Genomic DNA, 12,278 nt, shown 5'->3' on the forward strand with positions numbered 1-12,278 from the left:
TAATAATAATGTACAACAATTACAAATTTGCACGAAAGGTCAATGTGAAATACCTATGATACTCTCTCTATATAAATATAGTATATATAAATACTCTCTCTCTATTTGTCTTTCTCTTTCATATAGATAGATAGATAGATAGATAGATAGATAGATAGATAGATAGATAGATGGAGAGCAGTTAAAAACAGTGATATATGAGCCATATTTGCACGCTGATGATTATTAACGATCAGTAGGTTATGGTAGTTAGGATAGCTAACACAGCCATAAAGCAACAACCTTCCATGAGCTACAGTTGTGCCCTGCTTTGTTCTCAGAGTGGGAGCTCCTTATGTGGTTCCTTGCCATGTGCCATAATGTAATTATCACGCTTGTGACAAAGCAAATCATGCCTTGTCAGCTCAAGTAGCCAAAAGCTGTCTATACATGGCTGCTGCAAGCTTATGCGTGTCCATATCAGTCAAATCAATTATTGAGCTTTCGCTTTACAGAAAGAATGAATGATGAGATGTTTTTTAAAATATAAAGTAAGGACTACAAGGAACCAACACTTCTCTGGTAAAAAAAATAAAATCATTAAACGATTTAAACAGCAGTACTCAATTAAAGGTTTTCACACGAGGAAAAAGATCCTTTCATTGAAGGTGAGCAGGTATTTGTGATGAAATAGTCAGACTCAAACTGATCGCCAAGGAGCCAGAAAAGCCTAGTTTCTCACCCCCGCTAAAGCTCCTGTTGATTCTGCATGTGTGTGTTCATGTGTGTGTGACAGAGATCAGTGCAGAGTTAATGCAGGCTGAATCTGTTGCCCCCTCCTGATCCAACACAGCATGAAAATCACTAAACCACGTAAGCCTTTTGTGTCCTGAAGTGATTGAGAGACAAACACACTCCAGACACATAAACAAAAAACCTTTTTGCACTTTTATCAATTGCACGATCATCCTACATGAAGACCAGACACTATGACTTAAAGTGGTTTCCCAATTTTCTTGAAAGATGGAACTGATATTATACTTTTACTTCCCCTTTACTTCTCCTAAATTTGCCCTGTTTGAGTAACCATTGATCAGTCAAATGGATTCTAATTATTATGCAGTTAGTTCAAATCATTTCTAAGGCCACAGGAGTCTCTGTTAGATGACCAGATGACTTAATGACTGATTGATACAGCCTGTCCGTTAACATATATCAAACTTTTGTATTTGTCTCTAGACATTTACATTTTCTCTTCAAGGCAAACAACACATTATCTTCCACTGAGTTATTTATATGATCCATGTAGTCCTGTGGAAAACACTGAGTGGTCCATTACACAGTAATAGTTTGTGGCTCTGCGTGGTATAAATGAGATCTCAGTGTGTCCTGGAGCCATGGAAACAAGATAAAACTGGTAGAAACCTTAGTAATAATGGGAATGAGAGCTTATGTGTTTCAGTGTGTGTGCCCGTGAGAAATCCTGCTGCTCAGCCCTGCAATTAGCTGCTGTGTGTGCGCGTGCGTGTATGCGTGAAAGTAATGCCTAGAGATGCTGTTAACACTTCATCTGTTGCCATAACAACTGCACCAGGCTCAGTGTTAGTGAGCTGGCTCACTGACTGACTGGAAGGCTGTAAACAAACTTCAGGACTGATCGTCTCATGTGGAGGCAAGGTCACTGATTGACTGCCAGATGTACTGACTGATGACTGGAAAGGGTCCATGCAATGTTTGATACAAGGTTTCAAGATAAATCATAACAGTTGATACAAAAACGTTACTCTTCCTGAACAAAGGCAACTTTCTGAATATGGATGAGATAGCGACACAAGCATTTTTTTCTTATATGCTGTTATATAGGGTTGAAATAATCTCACCACTTTAATGAAAGTGGCTGGAGGTCGAGCAAACGAAATATCAGCAGAACTTTTTAAACAAACAAACAAACAAAAATCTATATTTCAACAGTGACGTCCATGGAGAAAAAGGAGAGTGTCTGACCGTTGTGGTAGAACTATGCCTTATATGAGCTTTTTAATCCTGACACCTAGTGGTGAGAATTTAAAATTGCATTTTAGTGACACAGCAAAAACATAAAGTTAGTCTAAGAAATATCGCCTTGAAAAATTGTAAATAATAATAATAATAATAATAATAATAATAATAATAATAATAATAATAATAATAATAATAATAATAATAATAATAATAATGATGATGATGATGATGATGATGATGATGAAAAGATATAAATAAAAATAGAAAACAGAGGGTAATCTTTCATAAGATGAGAACTGGCTGATTTATGCAAATTCCCACAGAAATGCACAAATTGTCATGTACAGCATGATAATTTCCACGGGCATCTTAGACATCACGATTATTTGTTTGCTTAAGACATTTTGCATGAGCATATAGCAAATGTTAGATGCAAGCTAGATTTTAAGAACTCAGTCACTGACATATATTCTGGGAATGTGAAGAAAGAGATTTTTTTTTTTTTTTTTTTTTTTAAAAGCAAACTTAATACTGTTTTCCCCTTAAACTTTTTACTCAGTCTTAAGAAAATGTGTTTTTTAATTTGTGGAATAAGTGGGTCAAATATATCAAACCATTACAATCAGATTTCATGGAGGTCTTAAGTGAATGATCGTGTCATCTTTTGTATTTCCTCTCTCCTCTAGCAAGTTTTACTCCTCTTTTTTTCTTATATTGCTTTCTAAACTCTCACTGATATTTTTAAAGTAACTAGACATCAAGGAGATTATAGGAAAATAAATACAAAAATATATTACATACGTCAAACAATCGAAAAATATGCCATCCTTTTGAGCTTTTTTAAGATTATAGAGAATCAAGTAAAATATGTAAAAGGAACACCTTATTGATTACTAAAAGCCAATTTGAATACACCTGTTTATTTATTTAAATAGATAAATGTAAAGTAGATCAAGCGGAACTATTGTTTACTGGATGGCAGGAAACTCCGTGGATGTGACACACTCTCCTCGCGCTGTCCAATCAGAAGAGGCAGCTTCTCTACGTAATTCCGCACATGTGACGAACTGTCATGGTAGCCTCCTCGCTCACATCCCAACTGTAAAGACAAACTGAGCGCGGATATTTTTGTTGTTTACTGGTTAAATATGAAGTATTTGCTCCGGCTGGGGCGCTCGTTCGCCCGCCTTCATGTCCGGTTATGTCACCAGAGTGTTTACAGCCGCCATACTAACGCATGTAGAGTGGGAGTGGACCTCGGAGATAAGTGAGTGGTCTTTCCCAGTTTCCATTCTCTTCCATGAACTGTGAAATAAAGCGAGCGGTGCAGGGTCACTGGCAGTTTCACGTGTTGTGTTCTTGCTGTTTTTGTAGGAAACTTGAAATCTCTTCTGGGAGGTTTGCAAGATTTGCTGATGGAGCTGCTGTAGTACAGGTACAAAAAGTCTTCTTTGATTTATCTTCGCCCTTTCTTTTTGCTTCTTTGTGTATTGTTTCTATTTCTGATTCTGTTTACTACTAATCCCCCTTCTGTTGTGGTAATTCATTAAACACCAGGCATAACTTTGTTGGCAAAGAAAGATCTTTATTAGAGAATAGTAAAGCATGGGCCATCAGCATGCAGAGAATCGTCACTTATGCACAGGAATCCCACCAAGAAAATAATCCTTTCAACTGGTAGCAGCCAGTCTATTAGTTTGGCTTTATGTCCCATGTCCCTTTTACTCAGGACGTGTCAGCACAGCACAGCAGAACCTATACTGAGGCTTGTATTGTTCGTGTTCATATGTTCAACTTGTAATTCACCCCTGAGGCTGCTTATTAAAACAGAGCAAAGATGACCTGTGGTTTTTTTTAAAAAATGTTGTTCTTCGGGTTTAAATGGTGACCACTTTTTCCTTTTCCCATAGCTTGGAGACACCTCTGTGATGGTGACCGCTGTGAGCAAAACCAAACCTTCTCCGTCTCAGTTCATGCCGCTTGTGGTACGACTCCATGTTTGTTACAGCCGTGTTCTAAGTGGATTTGACCTTATGAATCCCCGATGTAAGGAAACATCTGCTGGGGTTCTCTTTATTTAATATCCTTTTCAACTGACAGGTGGACTACAGACAGAAAGCTGCAGCTGCTGGTCGCATTCCCACGAACTACCTGCGGCGAGAGCTGGGCACCACCGACAATGAGATCCTCACCAGCAGACTTATTGGTGAGTTAATAAGATAAGCGCTGTCCTTACTGAGTGTATAACATTGTCGTGGAGGTTTGGTTTCCTTTGGTGTGTTTAATTGGAGTGACCTGACTAACTTTCCTGTTCGTGTTGCTCAGATCGGTCGATTAGACCTCTTTTCCCTCCTGGTTATTTCTATGACACTCAGGTAAGTTAAATTTTAAAGATTTTTCACTATCACGTGGTGATTATGTTGCCACATTTTCGTTTTCTTGCACAAAGGTGATAATCCTCCCATTCTGTCTTAATGTATGTTCACTCCTAAAGATCCTCTGTAACCTGCTAGCAGTCGATGGCGCCAATGATCCAGATGTGCTGGCTATTAATGCAGGTGAGGTAAATCTCAGCTACGGAGATTTCTTCACAAATCAGATTTTTTTTGTTTGTTTGTTTTATATCCCCGAGTAAAACATTATATTCTTCCATTAAAGCTTCTGCTGCCCTGGCCCTGTCTGACATCCCCTGGCATGGACCAGTGGGTGAGAAATATGCACATTGTTTTATTGATCTGAAAGGGTGGTTTTCACTTCACTTTCAGTTCCTGGGACATTATTGTTATTATTGTTTATCTCCACCTTGGAGCTACTTATGTTATTGTGTGTGTGTGCAGGTGCTGTGCGTGTGGGTCTGGTAAATGGAGAGTTGCTGGTCAACCCCACGAGGGCAGAGATGGCTTCTAGCAGTCTTAACCTGATAGTGGCTGGAGCTCCCAGCAGTCAAGTGGGTAAGTTAATAATTGTATGTGATAAGCAGCAGAATATCTAGTGTTTATAGCAGCATGTAGTTAAGCTGCTAAGTTTAGAATTCAAACACTTGATCAAGTGTTTGGAATCACTTTGCTGAGGAGATAGTGCCTGCAGAAGTATTGACTTCCTGTATTTATAGACTTACCTTACGTAAATCGTCTTTTATTGATACTCCTTCATGGGAATTTATTCATAATGGCATTTTGTGTTCTAAATTTGACAATTTCTGCTCAACTTTACCTTGGACTTTTTAAAAAATCTTTTTGTGGCCTGGATGTGTGGCTTTCTGTAATAATTCAGTTTCTGAGAATCCTACATTTTCCTGACTCCTGCTTCTCAGGCCTGTCTTAGACAGCATCACATACTCACGTTTCTCTGTGTCTGCCAGTGATGATTGAGGCATCAGCTGAAAACGTGCTGCAGCAGGACTTCTGCCACGCTGTGAAGGTGGGAGTCAAACACACCCAGCAAATCATACATGCCATCCAGCAGCTGGCACGAGAGCGGAAGGTGACTAAGCGCACCCCGGTCAAGATGTTTTCACCGCCGACTGACATGGTGGAACATGTTCGGAGGTAAGAACACAGCCTGAGGCTGAGGAAGATGAAGGCAAAGGATGCTGGGAATTAAGCAGTGTATTTTGAAATGTTTTGATAAACGAGAAAACAAAATAGTCTTGAGGAAAGGGTAATGATTTCATTTAATGGTTTGGCCAAAAATAGGATTTATATTGTTCTAGCTCTCAGAGATGACTTGCTTTTCCTTTTCCTGTTGCAGATTAGCTTCTGAGAGGATCTACGCTGTTTTTACCGATTATACTCATGACAAGGTAAAACCTACCATCTTTATTTCTTTCTTTCTGCTTCAGTTTATGTATTAGTGAAGTTTACCTAAATAACTGTAATAATCTCATCATAATCTTCTTAGATTTCGAGAGATGAAGCAATCAACAAAGTTCGGCTGGAAACTGAAGAGGAACTTAAAGGTATTACGCCTTCAAAGTTATGGTGCATGGAAAGAATTTACAGTTAAGTTTCCGATGTTGCTGTATTTCCATCTAAACCCTGTCAACTGATGTCGTCGATTCATAGAAAAATTCCCTCAGGCCGAGCCTTTTGAAGTCATTGAATCCTTTAACACTTTGAGCAAGGAAATCTTCCGTAATCTAGTGCTCAATGAGTACAGGAGGTAAGCACTCTGTGTTGTGGGTGGATATTATAATGTCACATCATCTGGGTATGGAAAAATGGAAACATTGTGTTTCCCATTTTGTGTTTTTAGGTGTGATGGAAGAGAGCTGACTGGTTTAAGAAACATTTCATGTGATGTAGATCTATTTAAACCGCTGCATGGCTCGGCTCTGTTTCAAAGAGGACAAACACAGGTATGCTAAAATAGTTCATTTGGTAAATAAGTTTTTTTTTTTGAAGGGATTGAAGATGTTCATGGCTGTTTCTTCAGTTTTGAAAGCAAAAGTATCGCAGGTTTGAATACAACAGCAGGAACGCTGAAACTGTAGTCGAGATATGTCGCTTTAACGACTGTTACACAGGATTTTTTCCTGGCTCAGAGTAGGCCTGTTTGGTACACACTTAAGCATGATCAGTTTAAATAAAGTATCATCTATGAGTCTGTGTTACCAGTCTGTGTTATTCTGTGTTTAAAAAAATCCTCTAAACTCGAAAAACGTGGATGTAACAAAGTCCTCCTCTGCTCCCTGTAGGTGCTGTGCAGTGTCACATTTGATTCCCTGGAGTCCAGCATCAAAACAGATATTATCACTACAGCTTTAAGGTAAAACAACCAGAACACATATCCCAAAAAGTTGATTCTGTTCATCTGGAAGTAGCATTTTCAGTGGGAGAGAAAATTTTGTTACTCATCCAAGTGACTTCTTCAGTCACTTGCAGACCCCTGCAGGTTTCTCCTTAGATCCTGAGACTGAAGAAGTCAATTTGATGAGTGACTAAACATTTCTCTCGCTGAAAACGCTACATCCAGATGAACAGAATCAACTTTTTGGAATTTCCTTACATGGATGCTCAGACGGGAGCATGACCATAACTGGATATTTGTTGCTCATGCTGATACTGTTTATCATGGATTAAAAAACGCTATCACCTCATATACTTTATATATATACAGATATATGCAGTATGTTAATGTAATATTGAAAAGGATCATTGTTCAGGAAGTTTCAAGGAATGTATTTCAAACGCTAGTTATTAATTGTGGAGATACTACCAGCATCTACCAACATCTGCACTCCTGTGATGCATGCATTTCTTTTTGCAGTGGCATCAAAGACAAAAACTTTATGCTTCATTATGAAGTAAGTAAAATCATTTTTTAAGTCACATAGTTTATCAGATATTAAATATAATTGTTTTAGTTTTCAAATGGAGCTGTAAAGTCAACTTTCCTTTCTTTCAGTTCCCCCCATATGCAACCAATGAGACTGGAAAGATGGGAGGCCTCAACAGGCGAGAGCTCGGACATGGTTTGTTTGACTTTTTTCATCCTCTGTTTGTATTCAGTCTAATAATCCCTCATTTCCATCAAGAATCTTTTGTGCATTGTTCGTGTTTTTGCAGGAGCTCTGGCCGAGAAGGCTCTGAGACCAGTCATTCCTAAAGACTTCCCTTTCACCATCAGGGTCACTGCTGAGGTGTTAGAGTCAAATGGTGAGTGTGGGGAAGCAATTTTATAAGTCGTAATATAAAAAGTCCCAAATACGAATGTGTCCATTGCTCTTATTTTTCAACATATTTCCATCTCTGCATGTCCTCTCAGGATCCTCCTCTATGGCTTCAGCGTGTGGGGGCAGCCTCGCTCTTATGGATGCAGGTACTGTTCTGACTTTGTAGTTAATCCAGGAAAAATCCAATTTTAAATTGCTCTCTGGACCTTAGACGTGCAGACAGCAAACATCAACATCGCTGGATACGATGCTAGTCAGATAATATGTCATATAATAATGTTTAACTAATATATCTAAATCTGTGTTGCCAGGTGTGCCCATCTCTTCTGCTGTGGCAGGTGTAGCCATCGGTCTCATCTCCAAGGCTAACCCAGAAAAACCTGCTGAGATAGAAGACTACAGACTATTAACAGACATTCTGGTAAGTCCAGTTTGTGATCAGTTATTATCACTAACAAGTGGAAGAAAGATTGTAGTTGAATGCTCAAAATGTTATTGCAGTTGTTCCTGGGTATGACAGGTGTTGAATATGAGCTCTTAACTGTTTCGTAAACAGGGAATAGAGGATTACCTGGGAGATATGGACTTCAAACTGGCAGGAACAAACAAGGGTATCACTGCTTTACAGGTACTGCATTGAGTAACTTGTAATAAGTGTCTAAGAAAGATCTTTTAGAAGTAAAATTTCATAAAGCTAGCTGAAGGGACGTCACTTTTTCATAGAAATGTTTTAATATGAACTGTACTCGATGTGTAAAATGTTAAAGAAGAGACCAGTATAGTGTTAGAGCTTTATTTTATTATCTTTTTATTATAAGACAACACTAGTTTGTCTCTGTAATGGCAAGTTAAGCAGGATTCTTCTTAGTGAAAGTGTTGTTCTTCTTAAAGGACTGTGTGGTGGACGCAAGCAAAACATAAATGGCCTTTCTGATAAAGATGAAATGTATTAACTAAATTTTCTTTATTTTACCTCCAGGCTGATGTGAAGATTCCTGGGTTGCCACTGAAGGTGGTCATGGAGGCAATCCAACAGGCCACAGGTAGCCCCAAAACTGAGAAATATACTCTTTATTAAAATTTTATTTGCATGGCTCTTTTTCGGCATTTGCCTGTTGTTGTGTTTCAGTGGCAAAGAGGGAAATCTTGGGCATTATGAACAAATGCATAGCAAAACCCAGAGAGAGCAGGAAAGAGAATGGACCTGTTGTAGGTAGGTTATGTCTGAATATTATATATATATAGAAAGATGCAATATTTAATAGACAGTTTTTACTGTCATCTGTTCCAATATGTGACGTTTTCTGTCTTCAGAAAATGTCCGGGTACCTGTCTCAAGGCGAGCTCGCTTTGTTGGCCCTGGAGGCTACAACCTCCGCAGGCTTCAAGCTCAAACAGGTAATGTATAAGTAATAAAGTCTGAAAAAGGCAACTTGGAACGTGATGGTGATATGATGCTAATCCACCAGCACACAGATTTCTTTTTCATAATAGAAACTGTTGTGCAGAATATAAAAACATCACCACATTTTCTTTGTTGCCTTTAGGTGTGACAATAAGTCAGGTAGACGAAGAGACTTTTTCCGTGTTCGCTCCAACACCAGGAGCCATGAACGAAGCCCAACACTTCATCAGCGAGATCTGCAAAGACGATGTGAGTCTCCCCCACTTGTAATTACCTTTATAATAGCAGTCTGTCTTTATTCAGAGCCTTTCAAAATTTGTGTTAAAATGTGCTCTACAGAGAATCTGAAACAGATTAAAAAAAGAGGAATATAGTATAAAGCTTAAGCTAGATGGCATTTAAACAAAGAAATAAGAGAAATAATCCTGATCAGTACACTTAAAAAAACAGGAAAGCTCTCAGCATGCTCTAATAAAACATATATATATTCTAATAGTTTCTTTGCACCCTATTATGCACATTTATAAACTCAATTGCTGTTTTATATCACAATGCAAACATTACCTGCATAAGCAAATCAAAACATTAAGAACAACTGCTTACACATATTACACATATTCATAATGTATGTAGGTGAAAGTGGGTGTATTTCTTTGTTTTGCAGCAAGAACAGCAGCTGGAGTTTGGTGCTATCTACACTGCCACCATCACAGAAATAAGGTGAACTAAAACAATGCGTTATTTACCAACAGTGTTTGTTTACAGTTATTTCCCCACACCTGGAAACTGATTTATGTATAAATAAAATATTGCAGCCTTCATACAGCTCATCTGTTCTTCTGCTCCTCTGCTTTAGGGACATTGGCGTGATGGTGAAACTTTATCCCAACATGACTCCTGTCCTGCTGCACAACTCCCAGCTGGACCACAAACGGGTTTGTGAATTTGTCTGCGTAAAATGGTTTTCCTTTTGAGTCTGATGGTAGGATTTCTACTTAAGTGACTTCCTTTATTTTTATTTTTTTTAGATCAAACATCCGAGTGCTTTGGGTTTAGAGGTGGGACAGGAGATACAGGTGCGTCTCGGTTACTGCAGACAAGGCATTGCGTATTTCAGTCTGGGATGCTTGTATCTAAACTGTGTTCTGCTAACAGGTCAAGTATTTTGGACGGGACCCAACAGATGGCAGAATGAGGCTTTCGCGGAAGGTGCTCCAGTCTACCGCTGCAAGCGTCGTAAAGAGACTGAATGACAAACAGAGCATCTCCATGGGTTCAAGCGACATGCAGACGACCAGTACAGATTCGTGACACTCCCCCATGACTGCCTAACTTCTGGCTTTTCTGTCAGAGTAGACTTGGACTGAGTCAACTTTCCCTTTTCAAACAACAGATCTTGTTATGAACTATACATAAAGAAGGAAATGCTGCTGACATCATGACTCGGAGAATTCGCACAAACAAACGGATAAGACGAGGAGGCAAACATTTTCAAAAATACAAGTGTCTACCCATTTTCATGCTCTGTTTGACTGTATCAAAGTCATAAGATTTTTCTTTCATTACACAACAACAGTGCTTCTGTCATTCACATGTGTGATAATGTTGCCTCTTGAGGCATATTTGGTATCTGTTGTAGCAGCGTGTCCACTAAAGAAAAGAAAGGCAAGTGGGTGATGTGTTAGAGAGAGGCGTTTTCTTAATCTTTATATGGTGTCGCATTTATATTATATGTGAGTAACTAAAATGTAAATAAAAAAACCAGCCACAGGTGGGCCACATGCCAGTGTCCTCCTAGTGCTGTTACCAACCATGGATAAATAGGTCAAGAAGGGGATCCGATGTAAAATCTTCAAATCAAATATGTGGATCATCAAGAATGAACGACTACCAATGGTGCTGTTGACCAGCAGGGTGCTGGTGGAAACTGCTGTGCAAGGACAAAGAAAGAGGAAAGAGGGAGGCAGCAGGAGAGAAGGAAAGGTTTGTAAATGAGAGTTTACAAACCCAACTAAAAGCAGTAGCAGTATGTAGACGTAATATGTAAATAAAGTCATTAATGATTTCTTTATTCATGTCTTTAAGTCAACAAAACACCTTCCGACCGTGCCAGAATGTACTGAGTGCATGCATGTGAAATTTTCTTCATAAAAAGCTGATTTAATTGCATGTTTCAGTGGCCACATGCAGGCACACAAGTACTGCTTCAGCGTGTTTAAAAAAAGACAGTTGCTTCACAATAGAAAAGGTTCATCCATTGGGTCCTTAAAAGAAACTGAATGGTGGAGATGATAACAGGAGAGCTGTAACATTTCAACATTTATTTAAAACAATTTATTGCATAATATTGGACAGGGAAAGATCTAATAACTCTTTGGAGTCTTACAGAAGAATTAAGTGTTTCTCTGTTCAGCCTTAATCTAGGAGTGTTAGTAGTAATGTGTAGGGTTGCATCAGGAAGGGCCTACAGATCTGGAGGGAGGAGGAATGAAAGTCAGTAGAAGCAAGACAGAATACATGTGTATGACTTAAATACCTCGGGGCTACCATCCAAAACAACAGACAGTGCTCAAGACAGTATAGGCAGGGTGGAGTGGCTGTCGAGGTAATTTGTGGATATATTGGAGAAAGGATGTTGAAGACGAAGCTTGCCAGACAGGAGGACAAGAGGATAACCTCCGAGAAGATTCATGGATGCAGAGGAAGGTTGGTGTGACAGAGGAGGATGGACTGAGATGGAGGCAGATGATCCTCTGTGGCTCACCTTTCTCTGCAGAATAGTTTGAATTCAGTCATGTTGGGAGGTTTTTGAACATGAACGGCCTGTTTAAGGTCGTGCGTCTAATTTAGGTCCCAACTTTGAATAGACCAATCCCAAACCTTTGTTCTGTTTTTGTTTTGTTTTTTTAGACATTTAGTGAAGTTTTGGTGTTTTGGATTATTGTCTTGCCGCATAACCCAAGTCTGCTAAAATTTCAGATGGCTGGACATTCTCCTTCATGATTTTCTGGTAGAGGACAGACTTCACGGTTCCATCAGCTGCATAAAGCAGCAAACCAGCCCCAGACCATCACACTACCGTCACCATGTTTGACTGTTGCTTTGATATTCTTTTAGTTAAATGTTAGTTTTACTTACCAAAAAGTTAATCTTTTGTCTGAGGAATATTTTCCAAGAAGTCTAGTAATTTATGCCAAATATACCCATCAAGCTTTTATT

General features: G+C 38.9%; 1 protein-coding gene across 1 annotated transcript; it reads left to right on the forward strand.

The window, feature by feature from the left end:
- The first annotated feature begins 3,042 nt into the window (after positions 1-3,042).
- pnpt1 (polyribonucleotide nucleotidyltransferase 1) lies at positions 3,043-10,829 on the forward strand. The gene is made up of 28 exons (XM_087850088.1): positions 3,043-3,247; positions 3,355-3,415; positions 3,891-3,965; positions 4,081-4,186; positions 4,306-4,355; positions 4,475-4,538; positions 4,639-4,686; positions 4,818-4,931; positions 5,342-5,528; positions 5,731-5,782; positions 5,881-5,938; positions 6,045-6,141; positions 6,235-6,337; positions 6,677-6,747; positions 7,249-7,285; positions 7,387-7,453; positions 7,548-7,637; positions 7,747-7,800; positions 7,966-8,075; positions 8,211-8,282; positions 8,634-8,697; positions 8,784-8,867; positions 8,969-9,052; positions 9,202-9,308; positions 9,724-9,779; positions 9,916-9,994; positions 10,088-10,135; positions 10,215-10,829. The coding sequence occupies exons 1-28, from the start codon at positions 3,129-3,131 to the stop codon at positions 10,368-10,370; spliced, it is 2,313 nt and encodes a 770-aa protein (XP_087706214.1). The 5' UTR covers positions 3,043-3,128; the 3' UTR covers positions 10,371-10,829.
- Positions 10,830-12,278: the final 1,449 nt, after the last annotated feature.

This window comes from Neolamprologus brichardi, chromosome 13, assembly GCF_056152115.1.
Source record: "Neolamprologus brichardi isolate AB-2024 chromosome 13, ASM5615211v1, whole genome shotgun sequence".
Taxonomy (NCBI): Eukaryota; Metazoa; Chordata; class Actinopteri; order Cichliformes; family Cichlidae; genus Neolamprologus; species Neolamprologus brichardi.